The following is a 22005-nucleotide window of genomic DNA, read 5'->3' on the forward strand; positions in this document are numbered from 1 at the left end:
CAGTGACTGTAAAGATATCCAGTCAACATACTTAGAGAAGCTGTGAAGGAAAAATGTTGATAGAGATGGAGTGTAGAAAGGTGGGTTAGTGAAGCAGGTGCTGGCCCTTCGGCTCTGGGGAGTACAGAGCAGAAGCTCATAAGGCACGTTACTAGTGGGCCTTTTTTGCAGTGGTAGTCAGAAGGATTGATACTGAAAACCTTCTTGTAAGATCCTTCTGCTGCATATGGGGTAAATGGAGGATTAGGATTTGTCTCTCTGTCCCAAGAGGAATAGTGAAGGGCATTCATGTAGTTCTTCTTGGCTCTCAGATGGTGTGGTAGTGGCTCCAGCTATATTTTGTGCTGAGGAACAACTGTGCTCTCTGACTCAACAAATGCTCCCTTGGTATACAAATAAGTTTCCAGACCTCGCTGCCAGGGTGGCACCTCCAAATCATAGCACCATGTATTATATCTAGGCATGCCCACATCCACTAACATGTCTGCATGAAATATAGGTTGTACTTGCCTCTCTGGACTTGTGGTGCTACAATATTGTGCAGCCATGTGTGGTTCGGAGCCTGCAGTTCTCTGCTGTGTAGGAATTGGGAAAGGTTCAGTTTGGACTCTGATATGAACTTTTGATATTTTTCCTTTTTCAATTTTCTTACAGAAACATCCCTTTATTTTGATGTACGAAGAACGTACCGTCGAGGTCGCATGCTATGTATGTAAAATCCTGGATCAAATGCCAGCTACTCCCAGCTCTCCCATGTATGTCGATTGATATTGCTGCTACATCAGACTCTAGAAAAAAGGGCTGAGAGGAAGCAAGACGTAAAGAATTTTCATCCCATATCACAGTGTTTTATTGCTCGCCCAGACACCATGTGCAATAAGATTGGTGTTCGTTTCCATCATGTCTGTATACTCCTGTCACCTAGAACGTGCATCCCTGTAATACCTGATCGATAACACAGTGTTAGTGCTGGTCAGAGAGACCTCATCCTGCTCTTTTGTGATGAACATATTCATGAAATGTGGAAGTCAGTACGATCAAGTTGTTGACTGTGATTAGATCACATCTTAAATTCATTTCTAGACTCGAAACCTGGAGACGCAGCTACTGGAATGACGTTTTGTCAGACTTCCAAATCCTGAAAGGACATGGTGATGGATGTGCTATGTCTGGATGTACTATGTCTAAACATAGAGACTTGGGCTTGAGTGAGAAGAGCTTGCACAGCCAACGAGACACATTACCTTCTGGAGCTGGGAGACAAAGGAGGAATTTACTTTCTTCACCAAGTGCAATAGATTTACTGATTTGATATTCTGTTGCTTTACAGTCACAGTCGATGTTTGGGGATCGATGTGCTCAGCCAAATTTCCTGTTTGAAATATCACGTTAAATTAGAATGAGTTTATCTTTACCAAAAACCATGTTGCATTCAGAGAGGTGAACATTAAAATATTGAGACAGGACAGAATGTGTTCTTTGCTCCTTTACCAGTCCTTCTACTCTTCGTTGGGAAGACTCAGGAGTCTGCCACTTGTCAAAGAAGGTGCTGATCCTAAGAATTTTTCATTCTCAGAATTCGGTGTGCTGCCAATTTGATATTCCACCTGCCACAAACCACCAGGACTGGAAGAAGAAAAAAAGTACAGAGGGCAAAGTTTGCAGATGTTTTTAATTCTAATATCTTATCCGGAACAACTTGTAGCAGCTCTATATTTCCCCTTGGTCCCAAGCCTGATACTTTAGCCATCGTAACTCACTAACAGGGAGAAGTAGCTAGTAGCAATGTGCCTTGATCGATTAGATAAAGATTTCTTGTAGGCAGCAAAAGACCAAATCTCAGTTGTTTGCTTCTTGCCATCACTGGTCCAGGTCTTCAGTTTCTAAATCTTTCCTTTCCCCTGTGGTCTATTGCTGCTGTGTGACTTATGCTTAATCCAATATTTCGCTTTTTTTTTCTATAGTAAAACCTTTATAATTACCAGGGATGTTCCTCATCAAAGATTTTTAGCCCCAAATCTCTTAATATGCCCTGATGTTTAAAAGGCTGAAAAAAGTAGGGCCCAGCTGATATGGTAGGTGATGAAGAGGCATCTTTTCTAGAGACACATTTGACCAGATGAGTATCAGAAATGTCAGTCTTCTAGATAAGCTCATCACCTGCTAGAATCTCTAGCAGTTCACCATCATTTCTTGGAATTGGAATTCTACTGGAAAGACAAAAAAACAAAGCAAAACAGCAAACCCAGAACAGTTATAAGAGACCATTTAAATCTGTTATCTTTTGCTGTACTGCTTCACTTACCTATTAGCCAGGTCCTCTTTAGGTTTTGGTCCAGTCTCCCTGGCACTGAACATTAGGCTTTGAGTAACAGTTAAGCAGCACTGTGAGTGGTTTAAGCACACTGGGATATAAAACAGCCATGGTCTGAGATGCAGTCTGGTGATGCCATTACAGAACCAAATCGTGACAGGTATTGCTGTGTCTCCTCTCAGAGTGACAGTCATAAATACTGTAAAACAATAAAGGGAGAATGGTGCTGTTTAAAGTTACATCCCTGTAAATTGCAGAATTCAAAATGATTTATCTCTTTGGTCCACTTGCCTAATTTCCCTATCTTCTCTCCCATGGCATCCTAAACCTTAGACTTCCCAGTGTTCTCAAAGGAGGCATTGCTATATGTTTTCCTTTGACCACACCAAGCCATCATCCTCCATTGCTCCCGGGGACTCAAGAGGAATTTGTTTCTCTGCTGTCAACTTCCTGTCTGGCTCAGCATAGGGTCACTTCGCCATTATGCAAATGGAGATAAGCAATTCTGACTGTCCAGGAGCTAATCTGACTGTTCTATTGTGTGGATGACCACATAAAAAGGCAATTTTAGTGTATTAATCATAGGTTATTATAAACTATAAACTTAAGGGCAAGGAGTTTATTACAATGTATCTAAGTAAAACAAAAGGGTGTATAGTGTTCACAAACTGTGAAAATAGTGTAAGAACTGTACATTGTGAGCTCTGGTTATTTTTCTCTTGTACCATAGAAAATGTATAAAAATTATCAAAAAGCTAATGTGCAGGGATATTGCCTTATTTGTCTGTAAAAATGGAGCTCAGTAACATAACTGCTTCTTGGAGCTTTGGAATATTTTATCCTGTATTCTTGTTTGAATTTCTCCTCTATTTAAGATATATACATGGAATCAAAGTGTTTATGTAATAGTTCTATCCTTTTGCCTGCAGGTCAGTTGTAATAAATCTAGGATGTGATGATGACTTTGTAATTTGATTTTCTGAAGTCAGACCCTGAGGGGAAAATCAAGTAAATTACATTAAATTATCTGTGCATTTCACATTGGGAAAAATGATCTCTTTTCAGAAGTATTTATGGCTTCTTTTTCTCCTTCCTTCTCGTGGTTGCTCTATCTTTTTCCTTATCTTTCTTGAAACCACAAATGTATCTATGAAGCACAGCTTTGTTTTCTGTTCGAGCGGGTGTGATGCAGAATCTCTGAGAGTTTCTTTCTTTGTTGGTTGCCCTGATCTGCCCCAGCTTTCTTAATGCTAAAGGAAGTGGGGTAGAGTTCTGCAACCTCTGTCATGGTGGAGAGGTGCAACATGTAAGAGCCCAGTCTGTATTGGCCCTGTGTATGGTTGCTAGCCATGCTGTCTGCTCCTGGTGCTACCACTGCCAAGTGAGCGTTAGGTGTCAGATTAGATATTAGGTTGTGATCACTCACTGCCACCTGAGAGAGATGGGTAGGGAGATTTGTGGTTAAAAGACCTGTGGGGGTCAGACTTGGGAGGTTTATGGGTGAGACGGCAATGAAGGTGAACAAAAAGACTTGGGAGCCTGGAAACTGTTGGAGAGAAGCACTTTGTGCTCCAGCACTGAATTTATCTGTTGCACTACCACCTCCTTGTCATTGATCAGTATTCAGCACCTCGCCCTTTTTCTGTGCTTGTTCCTAACTGGACCTGAGATACTAGTACAGAACCAGATGTGGAAAATATTAAACATTCTCTAGAGAAGGGTGTGACTGCAGAAATCCTGGCCTCTCTAACTAAGCCTTAGCTGCTAAGGAGAAGGACACCCCATGGAGTTGCCATATCCCAGCTGAACACCAGCTGTGTGCAAGACAGAGTGACACAAGAGGTAGACTGTGCACTCCATATTTCATAGGACACTATATTCATCTCATTTGATCCCAACTGCAGCCTACCAAAATCAGGTGGTAGTGTTCCCTTTTAGAAATGAGAAAAAACAGTTTAGAGAAGTGAAGTTCTGGCTCAGATAACAGTAGGGAGCCAAGCTGAGATTCAAATCCAAAGCTGTAACGTGTACCGCAAAAAATAACATTAACTTAAAAACACTGCCATTAAGTGTTCTGGAGTTGAGTAAAAGAGTGAACTATGAGCTGCGGATGCTGTGTTCATAAACCTTCCCAGGGCCTGATTTGTTGTCTTAAAATTGAGTTGAAGGCAGAGGTTCTGGGAGGCAGAGTGGGGCTTTAGTGGTCGACACAGGCAGCTGTGTGGTTACCTTAGAACTAACCAGAGAGACTCTAGGTCCTAATTCAGAAGTGCAGTGGACTGGATATTATGTGGCATGTTGTTATGTGGCAATCACTGAGAGTGGGAATTAGGCAGGAAAGGAACTTTGTGTTGTTCTTTTAGTTCGTATCCCTTAGGGCTGACTGGTTGCTCAGTTTGTTAAGAGTGTGGTGCTGGTAACTCCCAAGTCCAGGATTCAATCCCTGTACCAGCCAGTCATCAGAATAATAAAGTGCCCTTTCATTGATTGATTGTATGCAACTGTCTTAGCTGCAGGAGGATAGAGAAAGGACACGTCCAGGATTTGATCCCTGGAGCAGTCAGCCCCCACCCTACCCCCGCACTGCCCCCCAGGAAAAAAAAGGATGGACACACAGTTTCTGAAAGTACCCTTGGAACACTGGCTGCTCTGTCTTGGAGGTCCAGCAGTGGTTTTGTGTCCTCAGAGCCTGGCCAGGGTCCTATGTACCAGTCATATTCGTAATACCTGTGCTTATCGTTTGGGATATAGGGGACAGAGAATCTAAAAACTTGGTCTTGAACTTGTTGGCTCACTTAAATACGTCATTAATATGGTTAAGGGAAAATCTAATCAGCAATAGTAACTCTCTTCTTAGGATGCACATGTAATGGAAAAAGCCACGTGTAACAGAAAGTTGATATTTGATTATGTTGTACAAGGAGCACCTTTAGTATGTGAAACAGCTTGCCTATCTGCTGGTGATTTACTGCAAACAGATGATTATTTCTTGGTCCTCCTCATTTTTTGGATAATGGATATCCAGAAATTCTCCTCTCAAACCTTGAAATCATAAGAATCAGTGGTTCAGTATCTGTTTGCTATAACATTTTGTTTTTCTGATGATATGCCAAAATGTATTTATATGTAAATGTAAAGTGTGATTCTGCTGTTTAAAATTATCAATCCATATAGCATATAGTAACAACTGAGTAGTAATAACGTATAATGAGTCAAATTTCTATCTGCATTTGAAATTTCTAGCTACGTGTGCATTTTGCTGAAGAACTATGTAATAAGACTTCTAGTTTTTCATAGTACTTATATACAGATTTAATGTGAACACAACTCATTGAGATAGAGAGGGTATTGTCTCAGTCCTTCACACAGGGTAACAGTATTAAATAATTAGATAATTTGCCTAAAGTAGTACAACAATAGGGTGTATAGATGCTTTGTTAGAATCTGTTTCCTATTTGACAATATGATGAATTACATAAAACTGTTTCGTATTTGACAATATGATGAATTACAAGGTTTGATTATAAAATGGCTAGGTTTTTTTTTTTTTTTTTTAAAGCAAAGGCTTGTTACATGCATATGATTCCTGCCTGCTTCATAGACTGAATTTATTCCAGATTGTGGGGCCATTGATCAGAACATGTTTTTTTTATTCCTTTGGGAAAAAATGCTACTTTAGTACATGATTAGAAGCGACAGTACATAATCATCCGTGCTCACTTTTGGTCCCAAATTATATTTTACAGCTTAATTTCTTACTTTGTTCATGAGACTTCATCCCAACCCACTTTTCTGAGCTGGCACAAAAGTAGAAGATCTGCAAAGCCCCCACATAAATCGAAGCAGGAGCTCTTGGTCCCAACCTGCTTTTGCCATTTTCTAGAAAGTAAATCTATTTTCAAAGCATGAAGAGTTGCTTCAACTGGGGAGAGAAAAAAGTATGAAGAACTTGGTAGGATCAACTTTTGTTTCACACTACCTCTGTGGTTCAAAACCCTCAAGCAGAGAATTTAAATGGACCTAGATTGATAGTGTCTCCATGTGACTGGCAGAAGCAAATCAAAATCATCTTCAGAGAAACTCTCCTTTCAATTAAGGGCTCAAAGAATTGCCACAGGTAAGGTTCAAAGGAAAATGAATGCCTCACAGTCAGTATCAGAAACAAGATACCATGGGTGAAAACCTGCAGAGATAACAAGCAGTAACAGTTGAACTATCAGAATATAAAATAAATGACTTTTTATGTTAAGACTAAAATAGAAGCTTGAAAATATGAGCCAAGAAAAAGAAACTGTCTATTAAGAAGCAATGAAAAAGAGCAAATAAAACTTTTAGAATTGAACTATATAAAGATTGAAATAATAACTTACTGAATGGTGTGGTGCAGACTGCTGATTACCACCCCCTTCCACCCCAACACACATTCCCCTCTTCCTTTTAGCAATGAAAGAACTGAAACATGAGCTTTAGCTGGGCAGGTAGTTGCCAAGCTAGTCATTATTTCCTCCCTCATTTTTATTCAGATACTTGGTTAGTTATTAACTAGTAGTAATGAAATGAGTACTTGTGAAAGTAAAAGTTATACCTTTTGCGATGACCTATATCTAAACATGTAGTTTGCTCACTTTTATTTCCCTACCTCCTAAGGTAATCATCCTCCTGAATCCCCATGGTCATTGTTCACTTGCTTTCCTGCCTAACTAGTTTGTTCTGTCTTTTTTTCCCCTCCCTTTCTTGGAAGAAGGATAGATAGGTGGACGGATAGAGATAGATAGAACGTTTTTGAGTTTAGGTTTTGTTTTTCTATTTTATCAAGAGGTCAGTCATGTCTACAATATTTTGAGATTTTTTTTCCTCTTAATCTGTTTCTAAGCTTCATATTGTTTTTGATAGCTGTATAATATTTTATTGCATGTTTTTTTCAATCCACTCTCCCATTGATGAGCATTTTGTTTATTTCCAGGCTTTTCTATAGTGACCACTACTGCTATGAACATTGTTCTTTATATACGTGTCCTGTTAACACAAGTGCCAGGGTTTCCTTTGATAAACATACCCAGGAGTCAAATTATAATGCGTATGATTGTTCAATTTTAAGTGGATATACCAATTTACCACGTGCTTATACCAACTTGTTCTTCATGTCTGCCGCAACAGTTTGTATTTCAGACTTTTAAGTTTTTTCCAGTTGAAGAAGTTTAAAATGGTATTGCATTGTGCTATTGATATGACTTGCTGATCACTAATGAGCAGGCTATGTGTGTGTGTGTGTGTGTATGTGTGTATATATATGTATGTGTGTGTGTGTGTGTGTGTGTGTGTGTGTATGTATATGTAGGCTAATTGGCCAGATATGTTTCCTCATTCATGTTTCTGCTCATCTTCCCATTAGGTTATTTATCCTCTCTTTATTAGTTTGTTATTGATACAAATATTATTATTGGATCCAAACTGTTATGGGGGAAAATATGATCTCTTGGTACCTTATCTTTTCACCTTCTTAAGGGTATCTTTTAAAAAAAAATCTTACTAAGGCATAATTGATTATACATATTTGTGGTGTGCAAAGTTGACTATCAGTAGTTGTGTACAATATGTGATGGTCAAATCAGGATAGTTAGCTTATTATCATTCCAATATGTATCCATTCTTTGTGTCCTTAACCAATTTCTCATTAACTTCCCTTCCTCTCCCTTCCCCTCTTGCCTTTCCACTTCTAGTAACCACAGTTCTGTTTGCTCCTTCTAAAAGTTCAACATATTATTGTGATTGTTGTTCCTTGCTCTCTCTCTCTCTCTCTCTCTCTCTCTCTTTATTATTTATTTATTTATTCAGCTCCCACTTATGCATGTGAGCATGTGGTATTTCTCTTTTTGTACCTGGGTTGTTTCATGTAACATAATTTTCTCCAAGCTCATCATGTTGCTGCAAATGGCAGAATTTCATTCTTTTTTTTATGGCTGAGTGGTATTTCATTGTGTATATACACCACATTTCCTTGTCTAGTCATCCATTGATGGACATTTAGGTTGGTTCCAACTCTTTGCTATTGTAAATAGAGCTGCGATAAACAGGGGAATGCAGGTGTCCTTTTGACTTGATGATTTCCATTCCTTTGGGTGTATACCCAGTGGTGGGATTGCTGGATTGTAAGGTAGTTTAAAGGTATCTTTTGAAGAACAAAAGTTGTGAACGTCAATTATTCAGACATCTGTAATTTCTTTTACAATTAATGGGCTTTGCATTTTATTTAAAAGATAAAATAAGATTTTAATCCTAAGATTTAAAGGTATTCATTCTGTATTTTATACAAAGAGTTTTAAAGTTTTGTTTCTGACATTCAAGTCCTCAATCCATTTGGAACTGATTGTTGTGAGTGATGTGAGGTAGAAATTCAATTTCAACTTTTCCGTGTGATAAGCAGCTCCATTGATTTAATCAGCTCCATTGATTAAACAGTCCCTCCTTTTCATAGTGCTTCAAATATATTCAACCTTTATCATATAAAAAAGCTCCAAGCATACATGGATTTTTAGTCTGTCAATTTTCTATTGGTCGATTTGTCTGTCCTTGCACTCACACCACACTGTGTTTATTACAGCTTCAAAATAAGCCCTGATATCTGATATCCCCTCCCTGCTCCTCTTCTTAATAGGTATCTTGGTTATTCTTGACCTTTTCCCATACAGTTTAGCCTTTAATGTGTTCAATTTAATATTTTTTTTAGTATATTCAAAGATAGGTGCCACCATCACCACAGTCAATAGCAGAACATTTTAATTAGCACAAAAAAACCCCCATACCCTTGAGCTATTTCCAACTGGAGAAACTTCCACCTCCCCCCCACCCCCACCCCTGTAGCCCTGCTCAGCCCTAAGTAACCACTAATCTACTTTATGTCTGTATAGATTTCCCTACTCTGGACTTTCAAACAAATGGAATCTCACAATATGTGAACTACTGTGACTCACTTACTTGGTATTTTTTCAGGGTTCATTCACATTCATCCAAGTACTGTGTATCAGTACTTCATTTATTTTTATGGCTGAATAATATTCTATTGTATGAATATACTACATTTTGTTTATTCATTCATTGGTTGATGAACATTTGTGTATCTGCTTTTTGGCTATTATGAATAATGCTGCTATAAACATGCACATGCAAGTTTCTATATAGACATATGTTTTCATTTCTTGTGAATTTTCCTAAGAGAGGATTCGCTAAGTCCTATGGTAATTCTTTGTGTAATCATTTGAGGAACTGCCAGACTGTTTTCCAAAGCAGCTGCACCATTTTACATTCTCACTAGCAGTATATGAGGATTTCAATTTCTCTGCATCCTTGTTTTTTTTTTTTTTCCCAAGAGTCTTATAGTTTTAGCTCTTACAGTTATGTCTTTGACTCATTTTGAGTTATTTTTTGTATATGGTGTGAGATAAGAGACCAACTTCACTCTTTTGTATGTGGCTATCCACTTGTCCTAGAACCACTGTTGAAAAGTCTATTTTTTTCCCCATTGAATGGACTTAGCACCCTTGTTGAAAATCAGTTGGTCATAGGGATATAGGTTTACTTCAGGACTCTCAATTCTATTTCATTTATTTGTATATCTGTTCTTGTGCCAGTACAACACAGTCTTGATTACCATTGCTTTGCAGTAAGTTTTGAAGTTGGCATGTATAATTCATTCTACTGTGTTTTTGTTTGTTTGTTTGTTTTAGGATTGTTTGGCTATTCTGGATCACTGTCAATTTCATACAGGTTTTAGAATCAACTTTTAAATTTCTAAAAGAAGTCAGCTGAGATTCTTATAGGGATTGTGTTAAATCTATTGATCAGTTTGGGTATCAGTTTTACCATCTTAATGATGTTAAGTTTTCCAGTCCGTGAACATGGGGTATTTTTCCATTTGTTTAGATCTTTAATTTCTTTAACATTTTGTAGTTTTCAGGGCATAAGAGTTGCACTTCTTTTGTTCAATTTATTCTTAAGTATTTCATTTTGTTTTTTGATGCTATTGTGAACAGAATTTTTTTATTTTCATTTTTGGATGTTCATTGCAAATGAATAGAAATATAGTTAATTTTTTTGTATAAATCTTGTATCCTGCAATCTTGCTGAATTCATTTTTTAGTTTAATAGTTTTTTAAGTGGGTTCCTTCAGTTTTTCTATACACAAGATCATGTTATCTACAAAGAGAGATAGTTTTATTTATTTTCCTAATCTAGATGCCTTTTCTTTCTTTTTCTTGCTGAATTTCACTGGCTAGTGTCTCCAATACAATGCTAAATAAAAATGATGAAAGTGGACATTCTTTTCTTGTTTCTGATCTAAAAGGGAAAACATCCAGTCTTTCATCATTATTTATGATGTTAACTGTGGATTTTCATAGGTGCCCTTTTTCAGGTTGAGAAGATTCCTTTTTATTCATAGTTTGTTTAGTGTTTTTACCATTGAAAGGGTGTTGGATTTTGTCAAATGCTTTTTCTGCATCTATTGGCATGACTGTGTGATTTTTATTTATTTTATTGATGTGATGTATTAATTGATTTTCAGGTGTTAAAACAACCTTGCATTGCTGGGATAAATCCCACTTGGTCATAGTGTATAATTCTTATTTGTGCCTCGATTCTATTTGCTAGTATTTTGTTGAGATTTTTGTGTCTATATTCTTAAGAGATATTTAAGAGTTAATTAAAATTTTATTTTCTTGTGATGTCTTTTTCTGGTTTGGGGATCAGGGTAACTGCCTTATAAAATGAGTTGGAAAGTGTTCCCTGCTCATCTATTTTTCAGAAAAGTTTGTGAAATGAAGAAATGGTGTTAATTCTTCTTTAAATGTTTGGTAGAATTTATAGGTGAGGTGAAGCCATTTGGATCTGTCTGGGCTTTTCTTAAATATTTAAATTCCTATTTCAATCTTTTCACTTCTTATAGGTCTATTCAGATTGTCTATTTCTTCCTGAGTCAAACTTAGTAGTTTATATCTTCCTAGGAATTTGTTCTATGTTGTCTAATTTGTTGGCATATAATCAGCCATTTGTTAGTGTTATTAACAAATCAATAGAAAAATGTGTAAAAACAACAGACATTTTAATGGGAGACTGTCAGCCTATGGAAAGATAATCTTATTGATATTTAAGAATCATAGATTAAAACCATACTCAGTAGGCTTGAAAATACTTAAAAAGATGGAAAACCAAAATTGGTGAGGATGTGGAACTCAGAATTCTCATCCCTATTGTTGAGAGAGTAAACTGATATAAATACTTTGGAAAAAAATTGCTGTAATCTAATAAATTTGAGGATGATTATATTGTATGATCCAGAAGCCTGCCCTAAGTATGTATCCCAGAAAAGCTCTTGCCAATGTATACCAGGAAAAATATGTAGGACTATCTATATTGCTTATAGTAAGAAAACCCAGAAAAACTAATATGTCTACTGACATTTTAAATGTCTACATTTTAGTAGAATAGCTGTATAACTATGCATCTACAAGTGCATAATTATACTATATAATAGAATATTATATATCCTATGTTGGTTACTTTAGTTGGTTAGAGTGTGGTTTGTTTTCTTTTATATGTGTGTGTGTGTGTGTGTGTGTGTGTGTGTGTGTGTGTGTGTGTGTGTGTATCCTATGTCAAAGAACAAAATTATAACTTATTTAGTTAAAGGTCACAATTGGGCTTTATTGGGATTCTAGAATCGGGCAACATGTCATCCTGTAAAATAGAATGCATTCCAATGAGCTGAGCAAAAAAGGGTGATTTTATAGACAGAAAAAGGCTTAGGAAAGCAGAAACAAAGAACAAAAAGCAAAGTGGGCATTTCAAAGTTACTTCCCTTGGAAGGTGGAGACAGGGAGACAGAATAGTAGAAAAATAACTGACTAGTTAACTTAGGTTACTTTAGGCTATCTCTTTTGTGTACGGATTAAGGATTAAAGCAGAGGGAACTTCATATCATACCTATCGAAGATTTAAACTGGCCTGTTTGGGAAATTGTTATCTCTTTCTCCTGACCTCTCCGAAAGTTAAGCCACAACCTCACTGATGTGGAACTTAGCAGGGGTGACTCCATTTTGATTTTTGGTGCGGTCTTTGGGGCCTAGTGCAGGAACTTAGTCCAAAACAGTGACCTACTATAATTTTTATTTAACACCTGTATATAGAATATTGTAAAGAATTAAAAATAAAATAAATACACGTCAATATGGATGAACTTCAAATGTATAACATTTAATATAAAGCAGATCACAGAAGACTATATAAGCTACGAATCCGTTTATATAAAGTACAAAACCAGGCAAGGCTAAAAAAAAACAAACATTTTAGGAATACATTCAAGGATGGTAAAGCTCTTATAAAAAGCAATAAAGTGATTAATTCAAAGTACAGGATACTGGTTTTCTCGGGAGAGCAGAAGGGAGGTACAGTCAGAGAGAGGCTTAGAGGAGCTTGCCTCTAAAATAATACTCTTAAGAGAGATGGTGATGGGTACATTGGTGTTTGCTTTATTTTTTTAACTATACATATGTATTTTATATATCCTGTTTATCTGAAATATTTTGCAATAAAATTTTACAAAGGATAGTAGAGAGGAGGATTTTGCGAAGTTGGAGGAGCAGGAAGCACCAGGAATCTGTATCCCACCTAAACAACAATTGCACTGGCAGAATTTGCCTGATGGAACTATTTTGGAACTTTAGAGTCTATTGAAGGCTTTCAACTTCCAGGGGAAGGCATGGAAAATAAATTGAGGTTCATTTTGGTCAATTTCAACTCTTAGCACAGTGGCAGCTACCTATCCCCCACCTCCAGCCCTGTGGAAGGCAGCTGTGCATGTGTTCCTGGTGCTACCTGCACACAGCTTGAGGGAGCCAGGGTGGGCAAAAAGGACCCAGTCTTCCAGGTATCAGGGATCTGTGCTCTGATTTCTGATGATTGCAGCTTCTGACTACAGAGGTGCAAAGAGGCAAGTGGTCATGATTTTTGCACCTCCTCCCATTGTGAGCCCCTGCCACTGGCTGACGTGATGTGGCTTCCAGGGGATTTAATGGGCTGGTTCCTGCTCCCTCCCAGCCCATCCCACTTTGTAGAAGAAAACTGCCTCAACATAATAAAAGCCATATATAAAAAAAGAAACCCAGAGCAAACATCATACTCAGTGATGAAAGACTGAAAGTTTTTTCTCTAAGACCAGGAATAAGGCAAGGATGTACATTTTAACCACTCTATTCAATATGGTACTGAAAGTTCTAGCCATAGTAATCAGGCAAAACAAAAATAGAAATAAAAAGCATCCAAATTGGACAGGAAGAAGTAAAGTAAAATGATCTCTGTTTGCAGGTGATATGATCTTATATGTAGAAAAGCCTAAAGATTTCACAAAAACCTATGAGAACTAATAAATGCATTCAGCAAAGTGGCAGGATTCAAAGTCAACACACAAAAATCATTTGCATTTCTATACACCAACAATGAAAAATCTGAAGAGGAAATTAAGAAAATTTCATTTATAGTAGCATCAGGAAGAATAAAATACTTAGGAATTAAAGGGGGTGAAAGACTTGTACAATGAAAGCTATAATACATGGCTGAAGGAAATTAAAGAATACGTAATAAATGGAAACACATCCATGTTCATGGATTGGAAGTCTTGATATTGTTAAAATGTCAGTAGTGCCCAAAGTAATCTGCAGATTCAGTGGAAGTCCGATTGAAATCCTAATAATGTTTTTTTTGTGAAAAATAGAACCCATCATAAAATTCAGATGGTACCTCAAGGGACCTTGACTAGCCAAAAAATTCTTGAAAAAGCTATCTTAATCAGAATAGTGTGGTACTTGCATAAAGGCAGACACATAGACCAATGGAATAGAATAGAGATCCCAGAAATAAGCACTTGCGTATGTGATCAAATGATTTTTGACATGGGTTCCAAGACCATTCAATGGGGAAAGGACAGTCTTTCCAGCAAATGATGCTGGAAAAACTGGATATCCACATGCAAAAGAAGGAAGGTGGACCCTTACCTAATACCATATATAAGAACTAACTCAAGATGAATTGAAGACTGAAATGTAAGACCTAAAACTATAAAACTCTTAGAAGAAAACATAGAGCAAAAGCTTCACAATACTACATTTGGCAGGGATTTTTTGGATATCACACCAGAGGCACAGGCAACAAAAGTAAACACAGACAAACTAGACTTTATGAAAATTAAAAAACTATTGTGTATCAAAAGACACTGTCAACAGAGTGAAAGGCAACCCATAGAATGGGAGAAAATATTTGCAAGTCATATACTATCTGATAAGAGATTACTATCCAGGGTATATAGAGAATTCTTAAAACTTGACAGTAAGACAACCTGATTCAAAAATGGACAAAGGACAAGACATTTTTTCAAAGACAATATACAAATCTCATTAAGAAATCTACAAACTACCTGACCAGTGTGCCTCAGAACTGTCAAAATCTTCAAGAAGAAGCAAAGTCTGAGAAACAGCCACAGCCAAGAGGTGCCTAAGAAGATATGAAAATTATATGTAACATGCTATCCTAGGTAGGACTCTGGAATAGAAAAAGGACATTAGAGAAAACTCAGAAAATCTGGATAAAGTATGAAGTTTAGTTAATAACAATGCATCATTTTTGGTTTGGTAATTATACGTATGTGTGATGTTAACAGTTTGGGAACCTGGGTGGAGAGTCCATAGGAACTCTGTACTATATTCACAATCATTCTATAAAACTAAAACCACCTAAAATATAAACTTAATTTAAAAAATGCACAAATTTCAAATGTTAAGATGTTATCCTGAAACACAGAACTTTTCTAGGTGATAAAGATTTAAGTTATATCACACAAGATTTACTCTATGTAGAAATACATCCCAGGATGTATTTTTTAGTCCAGAGTAAGAGTTGGAGATAAAGTCTCTAAATACAAGTAAACTTAGTATTGTTAATATTGTTCTTAGATTGTTGTTTTTAAATGTATAATTTTAAAGAACTGCTTTGTTATCACTTTTGATTGCCTTTACCTTATGTTCACAAAGAGGTAATGCAAGTTTATACTGAAAGCCAGGGAAAACTGTATGACTCTGTTTACAGAAATTCACTCTGTGGTCAGCTTTTTCAAAAATAAAATACAACTGAAGACCCGAAAAAAAAAAAAAAAGACAATATACAAAAAGTCTTGCTGGTTAGCTCAGTTGGTTAGAGCACAGCCTTGTAACATCAAGGTCATGGGTTCGGATCCCCATACCAGTCAGCCACCATCACACACACACACACACACACACACACACACACAGAGCTAATAAGCACATGAAAAGATGGTCAACATCACTAATCATTAAGGAAATGCAAACCAAAACTACAGGATACCACCTCATAACTATTAAGATGGCTACTATCAAAAAAACCCAGAAAGTAACAAGTGTTGGTGAGGATGTGTACAAATTGGAACCCTCGTGCACCATTGATGAGAATGTAAAATGGTGCAGCTGCTGTGGAAAACAGTATTGCAGTTCCTCAAAAAATTAAAAATAGATTTACCATGTGATCCAGCAATTCCACTTCTGGGTATATACCCAAAAGAATTGAAAGCAGGATCTTGAAGAGAGATTTGTACACCCATGTTCATAGCAGCACTATGTACAACAGCCAAAAGGTAGAAGCAACCTAAGTGCCCACTGACAGATGAATGGATAACCAAAATGTGGTATATGCATACAGTGGAATATTACTCGGCCTTAAAAAGGAAGAAAATTCTGACGTATTCTACAACATGGATGAACCTTGAGGACATTATGCTAAGTTAAAGCAGCCAGTCATAAAAAGACAAATACTGTATGATTTCGCTTATAGGAGATATCTAGAATTACCAAATTCATAGAGACAGAAAGTGGAATGGTAGTTGCCAGGGGCAGGGGGGAGGAGAGAAACGGGGAGTGGTTGTTTAATGGGTGTAGAGTTTCAGTTTTATAAGATGAAAGAGTTGTAGAGATGGATGGTGGTGGGAGGTGCAAAACATTATGAATATATTTAATACATTTAAACATTATGAATAATTTAAGTGAACAGTACACTTAAAAAATGGTTGGTAAATTTCATTTACGTGTATTTTACCACAATTTAGAAAATTGAAAAAAAAGTTGCTCAAGAACAGAAAAGAAGTAGGGGAAGAAACGTGGCAGTTCTAATTGAGCTAGAGAAGGCCGTGACAGCAGCACAATCTCAGGCAGCCACAGAGCAAACGGGGACACTACCCCCTACCCTCTCCGACTGGGCCGTACCTTGTTGGGTTATGGAAAATCAGTGGAGCCATAGGCTGGTCTATGACAGGGCTGGTGTACAAAGGACCGATCATTTATTCTTTCTCAGGAATGTAAACTGGGAAAAACTGAAATAATGAAGCAGCTAGCAGTGGGAATTGATGCTGAGAAGAAACAAGAAACAGAGAGCCCCTGAGTTAGGGGAAGCATGATGTGTAAGTCAGAGTCCAAGCGAGCAGAAGCCATTTGGTAGCAGACTTTACGAGGTGGAGAATATCCACAGAGAAAACCAGTAGTGGAGGAAGAGAGTTGACAGCGGCGAAGCCTGGAGGCATAGAGTGAAATCCCTTCAACACCGTTCGCTGAAGGCCCTGCCTTGGATTCGGAGAAACCCAGAAGGTCCAGTCTCTGATCCCTAGTGCTGTGTGGCTTGGTTCCCATTTCTTCCACCCTAGGAGCCCTTCACAGATCAATGCATTCTCTGCCCTCTAGCCAGCAAGTTCTCGCTTACACACTAAGCCCAATTAACATACAAATCAATTGTTCTCTTCAAAATAGCAAAACGACCTGCAGGGCTTCTGGGCTGGACAAGATGCAGGAAGCCCACACCGACCTCTCTCTCCCACTAACAACATCTAAAAACTCCAGACAGAATACGAGAAGCAACTACCTAAGGACACTGAAAGGAAGACAATAGCAGGTGGATTGGAGGGGAAGAAGTCAAAGACATGGCTATGCTTTGTCAAATCTCATAGAAATGTACAGCAAAAATAGTAAATTTTACTGAAATTAAAAATTAAAAAAATAGCACATGACAGAGGAAAAAGAATGGGATATGGGTCCAGAAGACCTGATTCCATCAGGCTCAGTTACATATTAGTTGCTTGATCTTGGTCACTTAACCTCAAAACCAAAAACAACACTCCCCCAAATGACCTGGAGATAAACAAGCAAAGCAAGCCGATTTCTATGCACTTTCTAATTGTGCAATTGAAGACGTTGGTCCAGTGAAACTGCCTGAGGTAGAAGACGCTTCTTCCACTCATCATGGATTTAGCGTTAGGGGACTGCACAGTGTGGTAGAGGCACTGGCTCCCCGAAGGGATCTTGGCTGGCTTCTGAAATCCCTTCTGACCTGAGGTAGAGAGAAGGGAAGATTTCAAGTCTGAAATCACTTTTCCACGAGTGGGTAGCCATTCATAACTTCTCCAAGTCAAATGCTGACACCCCCAAAGCTTTTCTAGCCTCAGTGATTCATCTGTTCTTACCCCTGTACAGTGGCTTATACTGAAGAGCTTAGTTGTCAAGAGTTCAGACTCTGGCCACAGACTGCCTGGTTTTGAACCCTTCCCACTGTGACCTTGAATCCTATGTCTCAATTTCCTCACCTGTAAGATGCCCATAAAAACAATAACCTCGTCATAGTGTTTTGGTAAGGATTTAACGAGAAAATTCACCCAAGATGCTCGCCACAGTGTCTGACCCATGTTGAGTGATCAGTAACTAAACTCAAGATTGCAACACACGTTCTATTTGATATAATGAGGTGTTATTTTCTGTTTATGGAATTTCAAATAAAAGCCAATTAAGATCTTCAAAGTAACTAAATAAACCCAATCATTAATAATCATTACATAAAACGCAAGGCATGCATTCCAGTTGCATTCATTCAATTGGCCACTTGGGGGAGCCATATAGCTGCAAAACAAACTGGTTCCAGGAACGTTTTATCTAGTGATGATTTTGGTCACTATCACGAGAAGGAAAGTTAAGCGTCATTTAACTCCACTCCTTCAATTTTGCATGTGGGAAAAACAGAGGTTCAGAGAGGAGAAATGATTTGTTCATAGTCGTACAAGTAACGGGTAGTGTGAAGATTAGAGTCTTTTTATTTCTCTATTCATTAACAAATTACTTGATAAAAATAAACTCTAGTTAAAAACCTACTAGGTTCCAAATATGGCTGAATTTACTCTCCTTGCTTCGTGTTTGTGAAGAGTTTAAAATAATCCTGTTCTTCTCAAATTCTCTGCTGGTGAATTTGTGTTGTACTTTTTATTTTGTTGTGATCTGTGCTTAACACGTGATAGCTTAACAGGAATGGTTTAATACATACCACAACATTTGTTGCCTCAATATATACACAGTTCTTATAAAGCACAGACAATAGGCATAGTTTTCAACTTATACACAGGAATAAGGACAGACAGACACACACACACCATCCCTTGGGTTAAGTACCACCCATTTAAGAACTGAAATGCCAAAGCTTGAAGTATGACTTAGAATCATTCTCAAATTGGTATTTCCAACCTGGATCTCTCCCCTGAACTTCAGGCTTGTTTATCTAACTTCTTATACAATATTTCCACCTGGAAGCTTACGAGACATCTCAGCGTTCCCGTTTTGTAAAGCTGAGCTCCTCACCTTTTGCAGTATTTGTTCCTCCAATGGATTCTCTCATTTCAGTGAAGGGCAATTCTGTCCTTCTGTTTCTGAGTTTCCCTCACTTTCTCTCATACTCCACATTACATTCATCATCAAACATGTTGGCCCTATCTTCAAAATAAGTCCAGGATCCAACTACAGCCTTCATAGCTCCCACCATGGTCCAGGCTGCCACCCTCTCCTCACTGGCCTCTCTACTGCTACCCTGGCCTCCTGTGCACAGTGGCAGAGTGATGCTGTTAAAAGTCTCAGTAATACCAGGCAGGCCTCTGCCCCACAACTTTCAATGACATCTTAATATAGACTGAATGTCTTTGTGCCTCCCAAATTCATATGCTGAAATCTTAATCCACAAGACAGTGGTATTAGGAGGTGGAGCCTTTGATAGGTGAATAGGTCACGAAACTGGAGCCCTTATGATGGAATTAGTGTCCTGATAGGAGAGACCCCAAAGAGATCCTTTGCCTCTTCTGCCGTGTGAGGGCACAGCAGGAAGACGGCCGTCTGTGGGCCAAGAAGTGGGCCCTGGTTTGAAGACCAGACATCGAATCTGCTGGCACCTTGATCTTGGACTTCCAGCCTCTGGAACTGTGAGAAGTTTGTGTTGTTTCCAAGCTACCCAGTCTATTGTATCCTGTTAGAGCAGCCAGAATGGACTAAGTCCTGTCCCGTCCCACTCATGTTCTTGTAGCAGCCTGCGCCTTCTCAACCATGGAAGACCCACTTCTTCTCCTGCCCTCCCTCACCCAGCCTTGTGATTTTAGCCACACTGACCTCTTTGCCGTTCATTGAACATTGCAGGAAGGCTCCTGCCTCAGGACTTTACTAATTGCCTGAGATGTTCAGACCCCAGAGCCCTGCAGAGTTCCCTCCAGCCCCTCCCTCCTTCCTGTCTTTACTCGCATGTCTTTTTTCCAGGGAGTTTTCCCCTGACCACTCCTAAAAATGGCCCCTCCTGCTCACACTTCCTTCCCCCTTCCATGCTTTAGTTTTCCTCCCCAGCACTTAGCACCTAACATGCTATGCATGCTACTTACTTACTCTGTTTACCGTCTGCCTCCCTCCTCTGCAGGGCAGGGCTTCCCATCTGTGCTGGCCACAGCTCACCCCCAGTGTCTAGAACAACACCTAGCACACTGGGGGACGGAAAGATACAGACTTCAAAAGCTAATTCATGTGGGAAGGGGGTGCTAGAAGAGGAGTCGAGTGATGTGGGTCTGCTTCTCCTTGTTTGGTTTTGGGCAAGTTACTGAGTCCTTCTTGGTGTCAGGGATCATCTAGACCCTTCCCTGATTTTATATATGAGGACATAAATGTCCCTTTTTTGCTCTGAAATGTCAATGCAATGAGCTCAGAACCCTGTAAATGCTGTACCGCACTCAGATTCTGCAAGTCCTCTAGCTGGTATGAGCAGAGGGTCGTGATTATTGGCTGGGAGAGTCACTGGCTATGAGGTGGGGTACGAGGTGACCAGGCAGACAGCAAGGCAGAGTGCAAGAAATGTCTGGGGGCAGCTGGAAGGCAGGTCAGATGATGACAGAGGGCTCCTGAAGGGTGTGATGCGTACGACAGCTACAAATAGGGCAAAGACAGGTTTGGAGGGATGTGTCTACAGTCCAAAGTCCTTACTATGGCATGTCGTGGGTGAGGCACAGATCATCTTGAGAAGGACAAGGCCTCAGTAGTAGCTTAGAAAGATTAATCCACGCAGGATGGATTAGCAGGAGGGGAGTCTGGAGTCAGGGGCCAGTGAGAAGGTTGTTAAAGATTTTAGGCCTTGGAGGATACAGGCCAGGACTAGGCTGGGTGACAGTAGAGACCGAACTGGGAAAACTCATCTGAGATGCTGTGAGGAGGAATTGGAATAAGACATGGCAGTAGAAAGTTGAAGGTAAAGCAAAGGCAAAAGAGAAAAACCACCTAGATATACAGACCAGTAGATGGGGGAAGAGAGAGGAAGGCAAGAGAAGGTGAAGTCTGGGGGAGGACGACAGGTTCATGGGCTCCCAGTGGTTGCAGGAAACTTGGGATTGAGGACCCTGTGTTGAGTGTTCCCAAGCAAAGTGTCAAAGTTCAAGGGAATATTCTTTTCCACAGGGAAGATCTGTGACCATTTAAAGGCGAAAGGCAGGAGCCCGCACAGCGAGGAAACGATCCAGGGTGCCGGGGGGCAGGGAGCAAGAGGGGGACTGTCCTTTGTAAGAAGAGAGGCCTCGTGCTCGTGAGACTGAAGGGGACGAGGGCAGACCGGGGACAGAGACAACATTCAGAGGTAGAGATCAGGAAATGCGTATTGCTTTTTATTGTGGGAGTGTATTGCTAGGTGACACTTGTTAGTGAAGGAGGTGAGCCATCCAGTAAGAGTGGGATGAGGGGCAGAAGTGGGATGGCAGCTTGCCAGGGACTGGGAGTGACTTGGCACAGAGCTGGGATCGCAGGGCGTGTGCCTGAGGGTCTGAGGCCACCCAGGGCCACACAGTTGCACAGTCCCCATCTCCGCCCTGACCTTGCTTTATTTACGTGCTTGTGTTGACCACTATATAAAGTCATGCTGGTTATTTATTTGAATACTCACGTGTCTTCCTCTTTGGAATGGAAATGAAGGAGTCTCGTGTGTGTGCGAGGGTGACATAGAAGTTATCAGCCATGCGGCGAAGACTGGGTGCCCACACCGTGTTGATCCCATGGGACCTCAAGCCACCGATCCTTTTGTCTTTTCACTGCCCCTCAGTCCTCCCATGTTCTTGCTTCCTGCGTATCCTACTTAAAATCCATGCATAGTCAACCCTTTTGATCATTTCCTTGCCCTTCCTCATTGTATTATTATTTCTTTTTGCAAAACCACAACCCTGATGTCATTGAATTCTTCACCCACTCTGCACCCACGCAAGCTCGAAATGGTTGGAAGAAAACCCACGCCTCTGCTGACTGGGTCTCCCTTTCAGT

The 22005-nt window shown here is 39.3% G+C and overlaps 1 protein-coding gene across 1 annotated transcript in view; it reads left to right on the top strand.

Moving 5' to 3' along the window:
* Window positions 1-3353, top strand: part of MAP2K4 (mitogen-activated protein kinase kinase 4) — a 115522-nt gene extending 112169 nt beyond the window's left edge. The window contains exon 11 of the mRNA XM_063109631.1: window positions 655-3353. Coding sequence (XP_062965701.1) covers window positions 655-768 — 114 coding nt within the window. The 3' untranslated portion in view covers window positions 769-3353. The remainder of the gene's footprint in view (window positions 1-654) is intronic.
* The last annotated feature ends 18652 nt before the right edge of the window (window positions 3354-22005 follow it).

The sequence above is a fragment of the Cynocephalus volans genome, chromosome 10 (assembly GCF_027409185.1).
Source record: "Cynocephalus volans isolate mCynVol1 chromosome 10, mCynVol1.pri, whole genome shotgun sequence".
Lineage (NCBI taxonomy): Eukaryota > Metazoa > Chordata > Mammalia > Dermoptera > Cynocephalidae > Cynocephalus > Cynocephalus volans.